This window comes from Macaca fascicularis, chromosome X, assembly GCF_037993035.2.
Source record: "Macaca fascicularis isolate 582-1 chromosome X, T2T-MFA8v1.1".
Taxonomy (NCBI): domain Eukaryota; kingdom Metazoa; phylum Chordata; class Mammalia; order Primates; family Cercopithecidae; genus Macaca; species Macaca fascicularis.
Window position 1 is genome coordinate 21,471,203 of NC_088395.1, and position 22,253 is coordinate 21,493,455.

At 35.3% G+C, this 22,253-nt stretch overlaps 1 protein-coding gene across 8 annotated transcripts in view; it reads left to right on the forward strand.

The window, feature by feature from the left end:
- Positions 1–22,253, forward strand: part of CNKSR2 (connector enhancer of kinase suppressor of Ras 2) — a 286,232-nt gene that overhangs the window by 225,634 nt on the left and 38,345 nt on the right. For all 8 annotated transcript variants that reach the window (XM_005593153.5, XM_005593154.5, XM_045383816.3 and 5 more), the window contains 5 exons: positions 3,877–3,950; positions 4,232–4,303; positions 10,445–10,512; positions 15,610–15,710; positions 17,901–18,447. In XM_005593153.5, the coding sequence (XP_005593210.2) occupies positions 3,877–3,950; positions 4,232–4,303; positions 10,445–10,512; positions 15,610–15,710; positions 17,901–18,447 (862 nt within the window). The remainder of the gene's footprint in view (positions 1–3,876; positions 3,951–4,231; positions 4,304–10,444; positions 10,513–15,609; positions 15,711–17,900; positions 18,448–22,253) is intronic.

A 22,253-nucleotide genomic window follows, 5' to 3' on the forward strand; every position in this document is an offset into this window, starting at 1 on the left:
CAGATAAAGTGTAGTAAAATTCTGTATAGCTAAATAAAAATGCTAAGCTAATCCAAGCAGTAGCTTAACTAGAAGGATTACATGTGGAAATCTGACATTAATTTTTAAATGTCTTGCTTTTGTTCAAAATTTTACACTTTTTTCTGTTTTTTTCTTTTTTTTAGAAGTGGGGAAGGGGAAGCCCTTTACTAATTTAAGCAAACTAATATCACCTGAATTTATTTCCATTTTCTTTAAAAATGATCTAGTAGACTAGTTTTGAAAATCTGCAAGTATTCATTTCATTTGGCCCAATGAGGGGTATATATATAATACATTTAAATTATTCTTATGATTTTATGGGGGTTTTAGTACAACAGATTTATATCCAGAGTAGTCATATCAAAACCTATTACATATCTTGACAGATATGCCAAAAGCATTTGTTGATATTCCCTTTATTCTGCGCTTGCTTTTATTCCTTTGCTATAGCCATCTATTAGTTCACTTTATTAGTTTTTTAAAACAATGATTTCTGCTATTACCTTATTTTATAAAAAAAATGTACATGGTTTAATGTAGTTTGCTGGGTGAATAGTCCAATACTATTATGTTAAGACATTCATCAATTTGCATTTGAATATTGTTGAAATATAATTTAACAACATTATTATGCCTATGATTATAACACATAATATTTAGATAATTTTATGTTCCTTAGACAGGTTATAATATAATGTTATGTTGTGTTTAAGAGTAGACTCAGAAATCACACCACTTGAGTTACTGTGCCATAGTTTCTTCATCTGCAAAATGGGAGTAATAATAATGCTTATCACTGGACTACCATATGGATGAAATGAATCAATGCCTGGCACATACTAAGTGTTCAATAAACATATGGTAGGCCGGGCCCAGTGGCTCACACCTATAATGACAGCACTTTGGGAGGTTAAGGCAGGATGATCACTTGAGCTCAGGAGCTTGAAACCAGCCTGGGTAACATAGTGGGACCCTGTCTCTACAAAAAATTTAAAAATTAGCCAAGCGTGGTGGTGCACGTCGGTAGTCCCAGCTACTCGAGAGGCTGAGGCAGGAGGATTGCTTGAGCCAGGGAGGTTGAGGCTGCAGTGAGCCATGATTGCACCACTGCACTCAGAGCAAGACCCTATCTCAAAAAAATGTGTGCTATTAGTAACATTTTTCAAAAGAACCTCTCATTTTATTTATAAAATCTTGAATTAATATTTTTCTATTTAATGTAAATGTCTATATCACCTATATAAAAATATTTGGTTGTTTTCTGTACTTTTAACATTTTTGTGGCAAATCACACAATTACCTAAAATATCCTCTGCTTCACTAAGTGTGTCTTATTTTAAATATAGGAAACAAACCATAGTTTTACCTACAGTTTCATTTAATAGATATATATTAAATACTTTTTATATGCCAATCAAGTGTTATCAAGATATAGTATCTCTATGTTTCTCTTTATTGTAAGGTCACTTGCAGGTTTATCTCCCATATACTAGATTATATGCTATCTTTCAAAGTTTAAGTGGTGAAAAACTGTGGCCCCTTTTTGTTGAACTAAGTTTCATTCAGCAAGTTATTGTTACTGTTAGCCTTGTGAGAGATGAGTGAAGAATTCTACAGTATACATTGCAAGAAATACCTTTAGTATGATAATATTTTGGGAGAAATGTAAAAATTCCTCATCACATCATTATGAGGAGATAATAACTACCTCAAAATATTTTAAATTGTTCAAAATTTTAAATGTTTACATTATGACTGTCAAGGGTAACATAACATAGAAATTAAAGTTGGGAAAAGGATTTAAAAATATTGTCTTGGCCGGGCGCAGTGGCTTACGCCTGTAATCCCAGCACTTTGGGAGGCCAAGGCAGGTGGATCACGAGGTCAGGAGATCGAGACCATCCTGGCTAACACGGTGAAACCCCGTCTCTGCTAAAAATACAAAAAATTAGCTGGGCATGGTCGTGGGTGCCTGTAGTCGCAGCTACTCGGGAGGCTGAGACAGGAGAATGGCATGGACGCAGGAGGCAGAGCTTGCTATGAGCCAAGATAGCGCCACTGCACTCCAGCCTGGGCGACAGAGCAAGACTCCGTCTCAAAAAAAAAAAATAAAAAATAAAAATAATAAATTGTCCTTACTCCAAGATTGGAATAAAAAATATTCAAATATTGAAAAAGTTTAATACTACTCTTTTTCATAACACACACATTCAGTCACCGTCAGTAGCATCAGATTTTTGTTTTGCATGGATGCTTAGCAGTGAAAGCATTCATACAAATATACACTCTAAAAGAATCGAGAATCTCTTTTTTTTTCTCTGTAATAGTGGATGGGAGTATAATCTCATTTGAACTTGATATATAAGGAGCTATGGATATAGCACAGATCAAATAAAAGTTAGAGATAGTAAAACTCAGAGGAGCTTGATCATGAGCAGGAGAAGGGATACAATGATTAAAGCATTTAGCAAAAGATAGTTTTAGCTTAGTTGGGATAACTCGTATCTAACATAATAGTTTAGATAATTCTTCTATCTTGTTTTTCCATCCAGTGTTAGAGAAAGGAGGATTTTATGGATTTTATTCCATTTTCCAGGTGAAAAATGACCTGGAAATATATATTTTTTATATATATATATAGCACGTACCCCAAGCCAGATATTTGAAAGTCAAATTGACCTATTTCATTTGTAAACTCTTGAATGCACAAAATAATTGTTATAAGATGCTGACGAGCTTGCGGAGAAGACAGGAATACTTGTACACCGTTGGTGGGGGTATAAATTAGTTCAGCCATTGTGGAAAGCATTGTGACAATTCCTCAAAGAGCTAAAAGCAGAACTACCATTCCACCCAGCAATCCCATTACTGGGTATATACTCAGAGGAATATAAATATTTCTACCATAAAGACACATGCACGTGAATGTTCATTGCAGCACTATTCATGATAGCAAAGACATGAATCGACCTAAACGCATATCAATGACAGATTGAATAAAGAAAATGTGGTACATATACACCATGGAATATTATGCAGCCATAAAAAGAATGAGATTATGTCTTTTGCAGGAACGTGGGTGAAGCTAGAGGCTATTATCCTTTGCAAATAAATGTAGGAACAGAAAACCAAATACCACATGTTCTCACTTATATGTGAGAACTGAATGATGAGAACTCAATGCACACAAAGAAAGGAACAGCAGACACTGGGGTCTACTTGAGGGGGGTGGATGAGATGAGGGAGAGGAGCAGAAAAAATAACTATTGGGTACCAGGATTAGTGCCTGGGTGATGAAATAATCTGTACAACAAACCCCTGTGACACACATTTACCTGTATAACAAACCTTCATGTATACCCCTGAACCTAAAAGTTAAAAATAATTAAATAAAAGATCATTGTTATATAATTAGAGAAAATCAAGTTTGATAAGAGATTTGTTGGAGGAAAATTGAATCAGTAAACATCCCTATATTTTACATCTGAACATTACGAATAATAGAAAATGGTGAATTACAAAAGTGGACTACATTTATTTTATATGTACCAGAAAATAAGTTATAAAACACATTCCACTTTGAGAATTAAAGAATTTTCCATACTTATTTTAATATGAAAAACACTTTTTAGAAGTTCTATGCATATTTTAATTAGTAGTATTCTAAGTGTTCAAAATATATCTTCAATTTATGGAATACAACAGGTAAGCATCAAATTCTTATCTCTAAAATATCAAATTTAAGGAATTAAAGGAACAGATTTATTAGTACAGATATTTAAGCCATAGTTATAGAGTATCACTACCTTCACACCTTTGTATATAATAACCTAACCAAGAGTCTTGCCACTTTAGGATGAAAAAGCAGAAGGATTCATCAGTCTGCCTGAATTTAAAATTGATAGAGCCAGTGAATGCCGCAAAAAATAGTAAGTTGATTTTATTTGGGAAGAGGGAACGATAGCTTTTTTTTTTTTTTTTAATTTCCAGCTTTTAAATTATAGGTTGCTCATTTAATGCTTTCACATTGAGGTAATAAGAAAGCAGTTTTGTGGGCAGAAAATTGAACTTTTTACTAATTTCTGTCACCATGATAGAAGCATTATATATGTGAACTCGGGTTAGATGTTGAGGTAATTGTGCCCATCAGAATTATTTGTTTCAAACTTATTTCCCAATTGTAATAAATGTGCTTTGTTTACTTTTGCAGTGCATTCAAAGCCTGTCATCCTAAAATCAAAAGCTTTTATTTTGCCGCTGAACATCTTGATGATATGAACAGGTAAATTATTTCAGAATATGTAGAAGGTCAGTGAGTCCTAGAATTCTAAATTTTCTACAGTAATGCTTACAGAATAATGTCACTGAAGTTTTCAGATCGATCATTTTAAAATAAAATAGACCCAGACTAGCTCCATGCAGCCATATCTAATTTTAAAGAACATCGTTTAAAAAGTCAAAATAAACTTGTTAAATATTTTTGTCAAGTTTACCAAAAAGGTAATAGAGACCATATACAGACCCCAAAAATCTACCACCAAAAAAGGGGATTTTTTTTAAGTTCATTTCAAAAATATGTCTTAAAATTTACTCCCAGATGGAGGAAAAAGAGATATCTACCAAAAAAGCTGACTTTTTCAAGTACTGAGTATTTTCGACAGAATATTCATCTCAATAATTCAGGCCTAAGAAAAATTAGTATTTCTTGCTGTCACTTTTCATCTTTCACCTGACAGGGCCATACAACCAACAAATCAGATGGCTCAATGGTTATTCGGTGGCTCAGGGAAAACCTATATGTATATATTTTTTTCTTTTCTCATCACCTACCACATTCTGCTTCATGTTAATACTTTGGCTTTTATGAATTTTGTGCTTTCTTCCTTTCTCTTTCCTTTCCCCTCTTCCTTTTCTAGAATTATAGAAATTGAGTTAAAGATTAAAAATTTTTCCCCTTTCTATAACTTACTAGCCAGTACATATTACAAATATAACCTGCCTTCAGTTAGGGAGAGGCAGCATAGCATCATGGTCAGGAGCATGGACTTTGCAACCAGACTCTCTAAATCCCAGCTCTACCACTTACTAGCTGTACAACCTTGGACAAAGAACACGACCTCTTCATTCCAATATAGTATTGTCCAATCTATACAAGAGGTGGGTGGGGATAATAATCAGCCCAATCTCAGCTCTATACTGATTAGCTGTGAGACCTTGGGCAAGAAACTAAACCTCTCTATGCTGAGGTATTGGCCCTTTAATAAAGTGAAAATAATAATGACACCTATCAGTAAGACTTTTATAAGGAGTAAATAAGCATACATAAAGGACTTAGAACAGTGCCTGCTAAATTATAAGTGCTATATAAATGTTTACTATTAATATATATTCCTTTTATATACTTTGGGTTCTTACTCCATTTACCTTTCTCTAAAACAATTGTACCCAGGCATTTTTAAGCACAAAACTGTGTAGCTGCATAAATTTCTTGAACGTACTAAATGAACACTTAATGTCTTTTTATAAATAATCTTGTTCTTTGACATTTGGGAATACAAGCATGTCTTTTTTTCAAAGCAAGGATATGAATACAAGGAAATGGCAAATAAAGGTGGTGTTGAGAACACTTGATTAAAACTTTTATTACTAATAAAGGAATTGAGCCTTTCATATAGTTTCCATAATCTTCTCTTAATTCATATAACTTATCCTTGAAATTTCACACTAAGCTATAAAATTTTAAGTTTTTTCTCCTTATTCTCAAAATGAAAATATTTATTCACATTCACATGGAGAGGGAGAGGTGTGATACTCCATTTTCTGTTGTAATTATTTTATAATTCCACTGTTCTAGTACTTACTATCCATTTTACCATATGTTAAGCTCAATACCCTTGGGATAAATGTGAAGAATTTTCATCATGACCACACTGAAATTAAGTGGCATACGTGAGCGTATCCTATCTTATGCACTAGAACCCAGCCAACTCCAAGAATTAATACAATGTAATCATTCATGATACATGCTAATTGGGATCTTTTTAAGCTTAGAAGTTGCCTGTTTAAAAGTGCATTTTATGAACTATAAAATCCTTTTAGCAATAGCTTCAAAAGGATGCTGATATCACTGCTCTTTCCTAATATTTTGTGGCTGTATCTGGTTCGGGATATCGCAGAAACTAAACCAAATTTATGCGGTTCATTTTGTTGGTTTTCTAAGCAATAGGTCAAAGAAAAAAAGTGAAACATAAAAAAGGCCATCTCCACATTATACACTTAAAAGTGCTGTTTTATGTAAAGGCTGCCATGGCACACTACAACTTTAAGAATTTAATTGTCCCAAAATACTAAATGTTATTTTAATTTAATTAAAATTGATTTTTATTGTTTTCTTTGAATTTTGCTTTCTAAAAAGTAACCCTATTCCTAATGTCTACTTTCAATGGGAAAATTTTTAATTACTTGTTAATAGAAGGGGAAAAGAGTTGGTGCTAAAAATATTCACAGAGAATTAATGACGGGGAGGAACACCCACCTACAGCTTTGTCAAGTCACCTGATTGTTACATAACAGCAAGATGATCTGAGTGTTGGTTTGTTCTTTATGTAATCTTTTAGAAGCATGTATCTAAGTCTTCAAGAGATGATATATTTATAAAAATAATTATTATAAATACATAATTTATGTGATTATTTCATTTTTTAATATCATACCTACTTCTTATGAAAATACACCATGTTTCAGAGAAATATATTTTTCTGTTCCTTATTTAAAAAAAACAAATGTAATGCTGGTGGTGACAGGACCTAGTAATTGGTGTTAAAAAGTTATCCTTATTGGCCAGGTGCAGTAGCTCAAGCCTGTAATCCCAGCACTTTGGGAGGCTGAGACGGGCGGATCACGAGGTCTAGGAGATCGAGACCAATCTGACTAACACGGTGAAACCCTATCTGTACTAAAAAATACAAAAAACTAGCCGGGCGAGGTGGCGGGCGCCTGTAGTCCCCGCTACTCGGGAGGCTGAGGCAGGAGAATGGCGTGAACGCGGGAGGCGGAGCTTGCAGTGAGCCGAGATCTGGTCACTGCACTCCAGCCTGGGCGACAGAGGGAGACTCCGTCTCAAAAAAAAAAAAAAAAAAAGTTATCCTTACATTTAATTTTCTTCTGTAAAATCATACACATATATATACACAATAAATATGTATATATATATGTGTATACATACACATACACATAGAATATTAAAATATCACCTTCTATTTTGAGAAGCAGGAAGTTTGATTGTGAGGTAATTTGCAAAAACACTTTTAGGCACCCCACTACTATTCATCCGTTTCATCAGAAATAAGCACTGAAACGTTAAAAACTGATTTTTTTCTGGTCTGTGTAAAATCTATGGGGATAAAACAAAACATCATATTACTCAAGTATTCTGAAGACTTATTTACTGAATTTGTTTGGCCTATATATTCCTTACCATGTCAGTACATATGTTCTTGTAATTGTGATGACCCACCAATTCCTATTTGATAATTATTATTTATACATTTCTCCCATGGTTCTTTCTCTTATTTCCCTCTAAACACATTATTCTTTGTCAGTTGTGAATATCTCCTTTGCATGTTTACTATAGGTTCAATATCCCCTTACCTATATTTTCCTATTTTAAAGCATTGGTGATATGTTAAGGTACTGACTGAATTTAGACCTGCTATTAAATAACTTCCTCATAAATATATTGAATAGATTCTAAATTCAATATTGTGTCTCTGACCTTCTTACCTAAAATAGCCTTCCCTCATCCACAGCATCTTTGACATTCTAATTTTCTAACTTGCTTGCTTGTCTGTTTTTAAATAGCATTTGCTACTATTTCACATATTTTTATTTGTATCCCTGTTTATTGTTTTTCTCCCTCACTAAGATATGGAAATCATGAAGGCAGGCACTTTGTTTTATCTCTGTATCCCAGGTACCTGGCACATATAGGCTCTTAATAAATATTGCTTGAATCAGTTGATGCATATGTGTCTGCTTTCATAATAACCTAAAATACCAAATCGTAACTGTAACAAGCAAATCAGTAAGTATCTTCTAGTTGAAGCCTAAAGGATAAGTTTATCCAAGATAGCACCAACAATTGTGTTGTATTTAGCCTCTTGTGGCTCTTATACAGTGGCCTGAGTATATCCACACACTTTCTAAGCAATTTATCTTCAGTGAACAAAATTTTTCTTCTTTCAATTGTGTTATGAAACTTAGTAAATCTAGAGTTAATTGAAGGCAGAAATTATGTCTTATTTATTTCTGTATCCCTAAAACATAGCTTATTGTTCAGCACATAGCAGACACTTAATAAATGCTGTTGAAGGGAAAAATTGAGCAAGCCCCTTTTTTGTTTCCTGATTTATTTCATAAGGACCTCATTGTTCTTTACATTTCTGATAAAATGAAATTTCAGTGCTTTTTGTTTGTTTGTTTTGTATGTGTGTATGTGTGATGGAGTCTTGCTCTGTCACCCAGGCTGAAGTGCAATGGCACGATCTCAGCTCACTGCAACCTCCACCTCCCAGGTTCAAGCAATTCTCCTGCCTCAGCCTCCCAAATAGCTGGGATTACAGGTGCATGCCACGATGCCTGGCTAATTTTTTGTATTTAGTAGAGACAGGGTTTCACCATGTTGGTGAGGCTGGTCTCGAACTCCTGACCTCAGGTGATCCACCTACCTCGGCCTCCCAAAGTGCTGGGATTATAGGCGTGAGCCACTGCGCCTGGCCTTCAGTGATATTTTTTAAAGTACTAAATACAAGGCAGTGGATTACAATTCAATGATAAATTTTTCTTTAGTGGTATTATCATTTTCACCCAAAAGCACCAGGCCAGTCTTTCCCAAGAGTGGTAAGATATGCCTTGTAGTACAAATTTAACCCCTTTTTCACTGCAAATCAACTTAGACTGAATTTTAACTCTGAACTTTTAGTAATGATTAGAGTCATTTTTAAAACATTGTCATGAAGTTTACTTCTTGATTTATAGTTTATAATTTTCTGGATGTGTGTGTGTATCTATCTATCTATCTATCTATCTCTCTCTATATATATATATAGACACACACATATCGTGCTACTGAATTCATTTGATAATCTTTATTTTATTCCAGTTCTACTCCGGTCCTTTCTTCACTTCCCAAATGTGCCTGAGGTGATAATTACATTGTAGGTTTTGCTCAAATAAAATTAGGTTTTAATTGACCTATTCTTACAATAAAAGCTTAAGTTTCCATAGATGTGATTTTGTCTGTTAGAGATATGACTTTCCCCACTTTTCAAGATATTCTAAGTATCTGATGCACAGTTAACACCATTTGGCATAAATGATGAAATATGAGTCACTTCAAAGAATGTGATCTTCCACTTGACAGGGAAGATAAAGGTCTTAGGAGAAAAAGTTCTCAAACACAAATTTTTCTTAAAAATATATCTAGATCAGATTATTCCACAACTTAATGACATTAACCATACTAGTGATTCTGGACATATTCAAGATAGCTTGAAATGCAGGTTTTTCATCAATTTCTGATTTGGGAAAGTGTATGGGTTATGGCTCAGGATTGACCAAAGGGAAATTTTCATGTTGTTTAAAGACTTGTGATTAGATAATCTGATAGTGTAAATAGTTGAAATAATGAGCATAAGGAGAGCCCTGATGGGACAAAAGAAAGATGTTAAAACTGCTTTGCTTTAGGCAGTCCCTACATTGGCAATAGCAGCACTATAGAAAGAGCAAAGAGCTGAGATTTATTTTTAAATTACTCTTGCTCATGAAAATACATTTCCAAGATCTAAACAGGTGTTAAAAATTGTGTAAGTTCATTGTGTCTTTGGAAAACCCCATTCCCTTGTATTTAGAGACAAGTGTCTGAAGTACTCCCAAGATGTGTTTCCTGTTAGATTGTTAAATAAGCTTAATCAAAACTATGATTTCGTAATAAAACTATTATTTTGACAAGCAAGGTTCATAACTTTTTTCTCTCATCAGAATAAATTGAACCTGATAATGTTTAAATATCTCTAAAGGAGCATTTGTTCTGAAGAAACAGAGCAGCAGGAATATTTGGAGTACTTCTACATTTGGAACAATAGAATTAATATGGCTTTGGTCATCTCCAAACCCTTTATGTTACAGATATTAACAGCTTTGCCCAAGACTTTTCTATTGAAGTAACATCTTTGGTGTGGGAGCAATTTGTACTATAGCAAATTGTATCTCATTAAAGATTCTATGTATCAATAGTAGCAAAGAACACATCTTATATGTAGGATTATTCCATATATTCTTAGACATTTTTAAATAAATGTTTCTAGGAAGTAAAATATAAGAAATTAGGTTACAATGTTATTTATTTTAATATTTGTTTTTTCAGGTGGCTTAACAGAATTAATATGCTGACGGCAGGATATGCAGAAAGAGAGAGGATTAAGCAGGAACAAGGTAAAGGAATACTTTTTAAAAATAATTATGTTATACTTTTTTTCCTGCAGTTATCCTATACAGAAATTCATTGCTATCACTTGAGAGAAAATACATATGTCAATTTTTGTTTATTTCTCTTCTAGGCACTTAAGTGAGGTTTAACAACTTGTATAGATAGGAACTGAATGCTCAAATTTTTGGAGCAGCTAATGTGGAGTTCTCTCCTATTTGTTACCCCCTCCTCCCGTCTTGTTCCTATGAAGAAACAAAATCTTAAAAATGGAAAAAGTCTATAATAGGTCTTATGATTGAACCAAGTCCAGATCCTTAGCAGTGAGCAATTTTTACTATTTAGCAGTTTTATGGACATTTAAGTGGCCTTTTATCCAAATAAATGAGATGAATATCTTTTCTTTCATAAATTTTCTCATTTGGTTATGTTCTTCAGCTCTGTTACTAACTCTGTCATCCTATGCAATTTGCCTTGGTACTGACCTCAGATTTATGAAACACAGTGTTATGGTGCAGAATTGAAATCTTAAGAACAAAAGCTGTGGTCATTGTTCTTAGGTGGCTTCACATTTCCCAAAGGGTGTTTATTGTACATCCCTTGGAAACATAAATAGGTTTTTGAAATTATCTGTTAAAAGAATCCATAGACTGACACACTTATAAACACAAACCTATTCATAGTTGTGTCTTCAGTAGGCATAGCCAGTTTATTGATGTGGAGATTCTAAAAGCCTTCTGTTTCCTTTTAGACTTAGAGTAAAATCTCAACCAGGTGTTTATTTATTTTTTTTTTTTATTTTTTTTTTTTTGAAATGCGGTCTCGCTCCAATGCCCAGGCTGAAGTGCAGTAGTGTGATCTTGATCTTGGCTCACTGCAGCCTCGACCTCCCAGGCTCAACGATCCTTTCACCTCAGACTCCTAAGTAGCTGGGACCACAGGCATGCACCACCACAACTGGCTAATTTTTGTTTTTGTTTTTGCTTGTTGATTTTTGTAGAGATGGAATTTTGCCATGTTGCCCATGCTGGTCCCGAACCCCTGGGCTCAAGCGATTCGCCCATCTTCCAAAGTGCTGGGATTACAGGCATGAGCCATTGTGCCCGGCCTTCAGCCAACTCTTTTTTAAAAAAACACCTGAAAACTAAAGTTTTTAAAGATGTAAAAAAGACAGCCAGATGCCAAAACCAGTATGTCAGCAAATGTTTAAGCACAGATTAGTAAATTTTTTCTGTAAATAACCTAATAATATTTTGGGCTTTGCAGGCCATGTAGTAGAGACTATATATTGCATAGGCCTAAATTTATGGTAAGAGTACTGAAAAGAAATTAGTCTTCCTTTACAAATTTCTTTAAAAGGAATAAAACAGTTCTCTAAAAGTGTTTATAGATATTTTTCTGATTTGTTAAAGACATTGTGTGGGCAATGTACTGATAGGAAAATGAATCTTTGACTCAATTTGCATAAATATAAGGGAGCTTGGTTCTTAGGCTTAACTTCTGTATTTTATTACTTGGCATTACTATGAACCTGAGCTTCATCTTGATTTTAGTGAATTTCCTTTGTATTTGGTATTATATAGCCAAATTTTATTATGGATGAAATAACTGGTAAGTTATATAGTTATATTGGACATGCAGGTTCCAAAAAGTATTTAGTCTGTGGATTCATGATGTATTGGTCTATCATGTGAGTAGAAAATCATAGGCAGAAGCTAGTAGTTACAATTTAATGCAACAAGAATCTTGCTAATGCAATACATCCAGAATCTCTGAAATAATTTTGATTTCCACATAGAGTGCGTGTTCCTCAGTCACTTTAGCATAGGTCAGAAACATATTAGACTTCTTACCTCCTGAATGATTAGGTTGCATGGTATTCCACGTAGAAAACTACTAGATGCACTTATCTACTTCACACTTCTGTAGAGTTATTTGAGTAGAGTTATATCTTCTGAGTACCATTCTAAGTAATGAAGATAAGCTTAATACAAAATATAGCTGTTTGAGGACTGGGAATATTTCTCCAAGATGCAAGGACATAGCTGCCAGATACTGTTTCCATCTAAATAGCCAGTACAGCTTAGAAGTGACTCTTTCATTGACTTAAATAAAAATTTAGTGAATTGCTATCTTTGATTACAGCAGTATAAAAGATGTGGGGTTCTCTTTCAACATCCATTGTTGTACTTAGAGAAAACAGAATTACACTAAATTCAGCCACCAAGATAATAATTTGGCTAATTGTCTACTGATCATTTTTGTATTTTTTCCAGCTTCAAGAAAGACATTCATGACATTATTTTCAGTCACACATAAGGTCTTTTTAAAGCCTTAATCACACACAAAAATGAATGAAATATATTGTATTTCTTTGACAGTTCTAAATGAAAAAGTCTTTTTTTTTCCAAATCATCCTTTTGTGTCAATATGAGAAAATAAAGTAGAAGTTTTCCTCTTCTAGTGATGGCACTGCTTTTTCATGAGTGCTTATAAAATTGTGTATCATTGAAAGAGACAGTAAAAGTATCCATTTAATTTGTGCTATATAGACAGCTAAGAAAAATAAATTAATTTGCTATTAGAATAAAAATCAGACTAGTTTTCGTCCTCTAAGCAACAGTGTGTCTCTAATTTTCCACACAAACCCAAAAGAGCCTAACTAAAATTTCTATGTAGCCTCTTCTCTGACATTGCTTTCTCAAAGACACACAGCTTAGTGTAAGAAAAAAAAAAACTAATTTGCAAAGTAGTATTTCAGCCTTTTCTTAGGCAACCCAAGAAAACTTTGGATTGATGATGCTTTTCAATAAACCAAGAATTCCATCAAATAGTGGGACTAAAATTCTTCCTAATTTAACGAGAAGGAAAAAGTAGAGAAGGAGCCTTCCAAAATCTGTCACTTGTAGTGACAGCTATGGAACCTTTGATAAAATCGTGATCGTCTCCTTAGTGTGCTAATAAGGACCCCTTGAGTTATTAACGCCTTGAAGGTATCAGTGCAAACATCAAGGAGGTACTCTGCACAGGTGCCACAGTTCCTAAAAATAGTAGGAAGAATACCGGCAGGGTGATCTTTCCTTGGCAGGGGCAGGTTTGTTTATTCCATTTACCTACAGAGTGATTTCCCAGTAGTATTTCAAACTCTCACAAAACTACCCAACCCAGGCCCCAGGACTCCAGATTTTACTTTTCATTGCTGGGCCTTGCTACAAGAAAAACTTCAGGTCTAAGAAGAAGAACACCAGGCATTTATCGCTTATGTGATCTGGGTCACACTGTCCTGTCATGCTACTACAAATACACCCAAGAAGATAAGCAATTCTAATATTTATTGAGTGTTATCAAGATGCAAGGCACTTGAATATATATTACCTTATTTAGTGCCCACACACACACAACTCTGAAAGGCAGTTATTATTAGACCCCTTTTACAGATAACAAAACAGACTCAGAGAGGTTAACCACCACAAGAACACCAAGATGGTAACTGGTCTAGCTAAGAGTCAAATCTACACCTGTCTGACTATATAGTTCATGTGTTTTTCCACCATCATTTGCTGGGTCCATTTCTGGGCAACTGTGCCAATTCATATTTGAGGGAACACTTGGTATACTGGCTATCACTGGCATGAACCAATGGAAAAAAATAGATATCAAATTAAGATTAACTAGCCTTTGCTTATCTTTTACTCAAAGGGAATAACTAAAGCAGCAATAGAATTTTCAGAGTCTTTGTATTTTGAGGCCTGAATATAATTGAGAATGTATTTTATTTCCAACTTCCTTTGCTGAAGAATTTATGTTCACAGTAGCCAGAGGTATATAGCAGGAGGAGATAGGGGGATAAAATGTTCATCAATATACACATCAAACTCTTCTGCTATACTTTACAAAAGAGTCCCAGCAACTTAGTCTCCAGAACTTTAGGGTAAGGCAGTTTCTTAGTTCAAATCCCAGATCTATTACTTTCCATTTGATATATAGTAATTTCTTAATGTATATTTGCTGTGATTATCATTAATATTAATCAGCACTGCAGGGAAACCGTATAAAAATATTACAGTATGGGAATTCATGGGTGGAGAGGCGTTCCTGTAAATACACATGCCATGATTGTTCGCCTAAGTGTGAATATTAGTTAAGCCTTGTGATGATTCTTTTGTGATTTAAATTTTCATAAGAATAAGGAGACTTTTGTTATAATATGTTTTTTCTTATCTGAAACTGATGGATAATACTTCAGGTTTTTTTTCTTGTAAATCATATAAAGAATAAAACCAGCAGTTACAGGGTGGATGGGATATTACTGGAACAGATTCCAATTATTGGCCTCCTTTTGCTGCATTTGACTTACTGTAGTAATTTGAATTTATCTCTCAGAGTTCTTTCCCCTCCCTCTTGCCTGAGGTCTGCCAAGTCACTTTGTCTAGCTGCTTACATTCGCTACCCTTTTAAGTAGTTCTGGAAGTTTAGAACTTGCAGCCCACATCAGCAGATTTGCCCTTTTGCATTTGGCAAGAATCAGAATGTGCCATGTGTTTCCAAGGAGAGGTGGGAGTATGGTGTTATAGAGATTCATGTCGGCATGAGTCTGGAAACAGTGATTGTTAGATAATCAGTGAACTGAAGCCAGAGAAGAGAATTGAGAGCATTATTTTTAGAGCTGTTTATATCTATAGAGATCTACAGCAATGTATGTATTGCTTTTCTTTGAGTACCTTTAAGATAAAATTATATACCTTTAAGAGGCATCATGTGGTATCATTCATTAATTGAAGCTTCAGAATAATTGGATATGAAATCTAAGGTACCCTAAACCTGATTGGGCTCATGCAGTACGTTTTTCTTAACTTTCTAAAATTATGGCTGCATATAACTGCTTGCTTTAAAAGGAAGTTAGAATTAGGTGATTGTACACTTACTTTCTCCTCAAAACTCAACTGAAAATAAAAGTTGGTAGGCCAAGGGTAAGGTAGTGCTGGGGAACATGATGTCGGAACCGAATTTAAATTTCCTTTTTTTAAAGGGTAGTTTATGTTTGTGAAAATATGACTAGAAGCATTTAGTAGAATGTTGACATATCCATGTCTGTGAATTTTCAGATTACTGGAGTGAGAGTGACAAGGAAGAAGCAGATACTCCATCAACACCAAAACAGGATAGCCCTCCACCCCCATATGATACATACCCACGACCTCCCTCGGTAAGTTAGCAACAAGAACATTACTTATCACCAGATTCTTTGACCTGAAACATCCTTTTGTATGTTAAAAACATATGCAGTAGATTGCATATCAAACTTCAGGTTTCTCAGGGGAAAAGAAAACTGGGAGTCTAAAATCAATAAGCTAATTTTTTTAAGTATACAAAGAATATTTAACCAGGAAAAAGAGTCACTACAGATTCCAGGCAGAATAAGTATGTCACCACTTTTATTAACAAAATATACTGTTTGTGTTAAGGTAGCCTTTGTGGAGATAATCAACAACAAAAAAGTTTTCTTAGAAAAAGATATATAAAATGACCTTATTTATTCCACACTAATAAAGTTTATTCCTATGTCCTTTAGAATGAACTCATAAAAATTAATATTATAACTATATTGAAGATATTTTTGCATGTAGCTTTCTCAGCAGCCATGGGACCTGGTTTAATGTATATGTTCGTATGGCGTGTCAGACAATTCTCTGTAAATTACTCTGTGTATAGACTGTACTTTGATCTTTTAATAGGATAAACAGCTAGTTTACTTGGGACTATCCCACTTTATGTCCCTTTCCCATCAGAATTACCAAGAGTGTCTCAGTAGTGTTCCAGTTTAGACAATAATATTCCATGGTCAGGCCGGGCATGGTAGCTCATGCCTCTAATCCCAGCACTTTGGGAGGCCAAGGCTGGTGGATCACCTGAGCTCAGGAGTTCGAGAGCAGCCTGGCCAACATGGTGAAACCCCGTCTCTACTAAAAATATAAAAATTAGCCAGGTGTGGTAGCGGGCGCCTGTAATCCCAGCTACTCAGGAGACTAAGGCACAAGAATCGCTTGAACTTGGGAGGTGGAAGTTGCAGTGATCTGAGATCACACCACTGCACTCCAGCCTGGGTGAAAGAGTGAGACTGTGTCTCAAAATAATAATAGTAATAATAATATTCCATGGTCACATTACCATAGAATCAATTCTGCCTATCTTGGGACTAAGTCTTCCACATAGGAAATAGAAGCTGGATTTAGGTGACAACAACAGCCAACCTAATTCCATCTCAGTACTACTCCAGGGAGATAATTCATATTTTCTCTCTTTTTCTAAAACATCAGGATCTGGATAATTTCTTTAAAATATCTATAAAAGAGGAAGAACAGGAAACAGCATCTTCACTGAACAGCTGCTTAAACATGGCAATTTGTGAATTTCAAGAAGAAAACTATTCATATTATTATTAACATGTGGGAAGGTAACTGACTGCCCACAGAGGATGCCAAGTAACTTCTCCTCCTTTACCAGGAGGGGTGGTATGCAGCTTCACCTCAGTCAGGCATGTCCTGGCTGCCACCTCAGCCCTGTTTGTGATGATCACATTTAACAAATCAGGCTCAGCCTGGGCTGGTGTGTTTGTTAGTCCCCAGAGCTAGAGTAAGGCTTGTTGCAGTAGAGGTGCCTGCAACTATTTTACAGTGTTCACTTGATGCCAGTCCTTTTTTGGTTATGTTTTGTGCTATAACATATAGTCCCAAACTTTAAATTCCAGGGATAAAACTATTCCATTTTTCTTTTATATTTATGTGCCCTGCAGCATCTATGCTCAAGGCTAATGGTAATCCCCAGCAAGGTATAATCTCATCCTGCCTAACATTTTTAACCCCATAGAAAGTAAGACCATCAGACAGCTTTTCTCTGGCACCCATAGGAGCAGACATTCTCCTATGAAGAAAAGGAAGGGTTCTGTCACTTTATAGGCAACCTGTTCTCATATCCAAAAGACTTTCTCCTTGTCCCCAACCCCAAGCTACATGAAATCAGGAATATGAATCCAGGGACAATACTTCTTCAAGATCTCAAAATGTGTAGAGTTTTTAAACTTTGGAATTTTTGTAGTTGCTGAATTTTCTTATGTAAGCACTAACTCTTATATTTTCATTGTTGTAAAATTATGCATTAATATGTCAGATTTTTCATGAGAGCTTGGTATAGCCGCATTTCAATACATCCATGTGTCTGTCTCTTAAAATGTAAGCTGGGGCCTAACTTTGAGATGTCTACAAACTTGCCTAGTCATTAACTTGACTACGTAAGAGTTCATCTACTTAAATATTACCTGGTGGAAACCGAATGTGTTCCTTGGAATAGAAGTGGTCTGTTATTTTGGTAGAGACTAATCAGGGGCTCCTTTCTACAGATGAGTTGCGCCAGTCCTTATGTGGAAGCAAAACATAGCCGACTTTCCTCCACGGAGACTTCTCAGTCTCAGTCTTCTCATGAGGAGTTTCGCCAGGAAGTAACTGGGAGCAGTGCAGTGTCTCCCATTCGCAAGACAGCCAGTCAGCGCCGCTCCTGGCAGGATTTAATTGAGACGCCACTGACAAGTTCAGGCTTACACTATCTTCAGACTCTGCCCCTGGAGGATTCTGTCTTCTCTGACTCTGCAGCCATCTCCCCAGAGCACAGACGGCAGTCTACCCTGCCAACTCAGAAATGCCACCTGCAGGATCACTATGGGCCGTACCCCTTAGCTGAGAGTGAGAGGATGCAAGTGCTAAATGGAAATGGGGGCAAGCCTCGAAGTTTTACTCTGCCTCGAGATAGCGGGTTCAACCATTGCTGTCTGAATGCTCCAGTTAGTGCCTGTGACCCACAGGATGACGTGCAACCCCCAGAGGTGGAGGAAGAGGAGGAGGAGGAGGAGGAGGAAGGGGAGGCAGCAGGGGAAAACATAGGAGAAAAAAGTAAGTATGTTTCTGGAGATTCTTAGCCTGTATACACAAAGTCCTAACCTTTTCAAACTTCTTATTTGAAGAAAATAGAATCTTGCTTCCCTTGTTTCTTAAAATAATAGTATTGCTATATAGTAAGTTAGGTCTCCCTTGGTGACCTACTTTCAGAACTTCAGTAACTTGGGAAAACAAGATGAGTAATGAAGCTTATATCCCAAGATACCTACAGCTGGAGCAAATAATTTTTTTCTCCAACTAAGCCATTTGCCTTTTAAGGTTAATGGTGGTTTTTTTTTCCTTCCTTCTGTTATCCACTTTATTCTCACTAGCATGCACCATCTCACTGGCCCACAGTGGTTGCCCCCTGAGTTGGGTTAAGAAACTATAAATGTTTCAAGCAGGTTGTTAGCAGAGCCTTGGTTGAACAAATGAATATACACACACACCCACTCACATCTATACATATACATATTTATCTTTCCTTTTTATTGTCAGAAGATTTAAAGGAAAAATCCAAAAGATAGTTTTTTCCAAGGAGAGATTTGACATAACATTTCTTTCAACTCCAAATAGCTGAACTTGTTTCTAGAAACCAATTTTCCAAAAGCATCCATCTACTTTCTTGGTATGTATGTTGATTATAAAGCTCAATTTATGTGAATCAACTCTTAAAAGACAAGTCAATGAAGTAACCCTCTGTCTTGTTGACATTAAGAATATCTTTACTGGTTATTAAGTTCTTTATTCAACATGCCATACCAAGCCTCTGTTTATTACTAACGTGACACATCAGTCCAGAAACCCAGGCTGGTTTAAGGGAAAGGCTACAACTCAGTTATTTTAGTAAGAAAGAAAATCTAGGTTTGGCTATAAGTCCTGAACATAAAATGCCCAAAACAAAATATATAGAAGAAATAGTATAAAACTGTTCACATCTCTTTATTCAAAATGTAGTCTCGGTCAATTAATGCAGATAACTTGAGCAAATGGTGATGAAATCACAGTTACTTGTTTGGTACCCCTAGGGCAATAGACTTCTCTTTTTAAAAGATGAAAGCAGAATGTAGCCCTCAGACCATTTTACAAATATATGGGACTTTGATTACAGGATATATTAGTGTAAGTTCTTCATCACAACTGGAAAAGTATCTCAAAGTGCACAGATTACCAACAGGTCAAGAGCCCCATGTCAGTGTTAAGCTTGGCTCATTTAAAATGATAGTCTCTTTGGAAATGATTGACAAGAAAATACAGTGGACCTCCCTTTATGGTATGGATCTTCATTGCACTATTTAATATTATCTACCAACAAAATATAAGAATTGCTTGTAATAAAATTCATATGCTGGGGCAGTTTCCATGTGAAGTATATTTTAGCTGCAATCTCCATGAGAAACACTATAAAAGGTATGTTGTTAGTACAGGAAAAGTAATTACCATTCATTACTTGTCAAGCCCTTTCAACATTCACATCTATCAGAGTTTATGGAAGACTCTTATGGAAGAAATATTTAGGAGCCATGTTAGTCCTCTGCAGGAGTTCTGGAAAGCATAATAGTAATGTTTAATATTTTAAAGATTACTAAAATTAATAAATTGTCTTCTAAAATTTAAAGATGAGTTAGAAACTTCATTTCAACTGTCATTCAGGTACTACACAACTGCTGTGACTAAGTATGTGAGGTTTATTTATTCTCTTACAAACATATTGGAGAAAACACTTTATCTCAGGCATTTTAAGATAAACTGTGTTGAAATTAGGCACAGCCCTCTGAAATAGAGAATTCTGTTCAGAAAACATTTCATCATTCCTACAGGTTAAGTCACTAATGTTGTCTTGTTTTGAATAAGTTAGGCACTTAAGAGTTCATCCTGGTCATTGAATAAGGGAAGGCTAGAAAGAAGCAAGCGTGTCCTAAGACATGAAGGGAAAATATGGCACCATGCTTGCTCATTCTTCAGGTTTCCAGTAGTACACAAAGCACCTCTAGTTAGATAGCGTTCAATTTTTTCTTCTAGAGTCTCTTTTTTGTTGTTCAGTAGATTGCATTTTTTAGCCAAATAGATGCACTCCTAAGTTGGTTGGGTTTTTTCTTTACATTTCAGATGAGTTAAGTGGGTAGTTATTCAGTGCTTTCCATCTTTTTCAGTGGGCTCTCTGTAGAATAATTGTTATAAGACAGAACAGACCTAGTAAGTGTGTCAGTAAATTTGGTATTGTACTTTTTGTCTTTACAGTACAATATTGTGGGACGTTTCTTGCTATTTCAGTCAGATCTGCTTCACTGAAAGTGGCCTTGCACTGTCTTTCAGGCCCCATTTCTTTCTGGGTATTTTTTCCATAAATCTTGCCACTTGATTTCTCCATGTACTTCAGACTGTTTGTAACAGAGTAGTGCATTCATGCTTTCCTGGAAGATGCTTATTATTCAATGAAATGTATGTTTGTTCTAATGATGGTTTTCTGCATTGCTATTTCTAATATTTAGGAGTAGGCAATTTGATGAACACCGTATTCAGGAAACATCAGCTTTAAAAACCAGTATTTTCAAAAGAATATTTAAGGTCTAGTTATAGGATGTCATGTTCATGGCTTCCCTGGATTGACCATTAGGAGTAAGTTCTCAGGCTGCTTGTTCAAATCAAGCTGTTTGGTGTTATGTCAGCAGAGCAAAAATTATACACGGGAACGAAGCTGTGGCCATTATATTAGCCTTAGCCTCCCGTACATGTCCTCCAACACAGAGCGCTCACTGTGCTGCAACCCAGTTCAGCAGGCAACCTGTGCTTGTAAAAATCAAAGTCCAATGGCAGTGTGTTACTAACTGTGCTGTTCCAGGCCAGCATTCAGTTTGACCTCTTAAAGTGAATTTGTAGTAATCAAGTACAGAACTTGATGACTACAAAATTATAAGTTTAATGTGTAGTTCCAAACATTTTTCTCAGTTTGCCAAGAAATTAAAAATAGGAAGTATCAGACAAGTGGCCAAGAGAAATAATGGAAGAAAACATGAAAATATAGTCTGTCATATGCTTTAAGGGTGAAGAATTATGTCCTCTTTCTTATCATTCATATTTTATCTTACCTTGTATCACAATATATGTTATATAGTGCTTATGAGCTTACAGAGCAATCTAAGAAGCAAGATATACCTAAATCCATGCCTTAACTGTTTTTCATTTTCCTTATGGATATGGAATTTGGCCCTGCTTATAAGTATATTTAGCCTTCCTTAGAACAGACTTCAATCTGTGTTCTCATGGCTGAACTACCTTTTGCCTTATTTTGAAATTCAATTATTTAACTGAGTCATACTGTGATTTTCTTAGGCTGAACTCATTTTAGTCTGAAATGGATGATACTAAAAGTACACAGATGAGACCTGTCTTGTTTTCCTTTGACTGAAAAGTCAGCTTGCATATTAATTATCTTGACCCACTTCACTGACATTTGAGAAAAGACAAGTAATTTCCTGTTATCCCAATTAGCAGTTTCAAACCTTACTAGGTATAGACCTTATAAGACATCAGCTAAATTAAATTATAAATTATGTCATTCTATGCAACTTTAAAGGAATATAAATTATGAAAGTATGGGACAAAATATGAAGATATATTTCATTCAGAAATAATCTGCCATAACATTAAAATGCTATTTTGGTTAATACAGCTTGAAGTCAGCTTAGAAAATCTCGCTTTCCTTTGCTGTATGTACTAGCCAATTCAGATGAGGATTTGAAAAACGTTATCCCTTAATCCTGCTGATTTTCCCCTAAGCAATTATAAGGGAACTCTCCTGGACACACATTCTTGGTGCC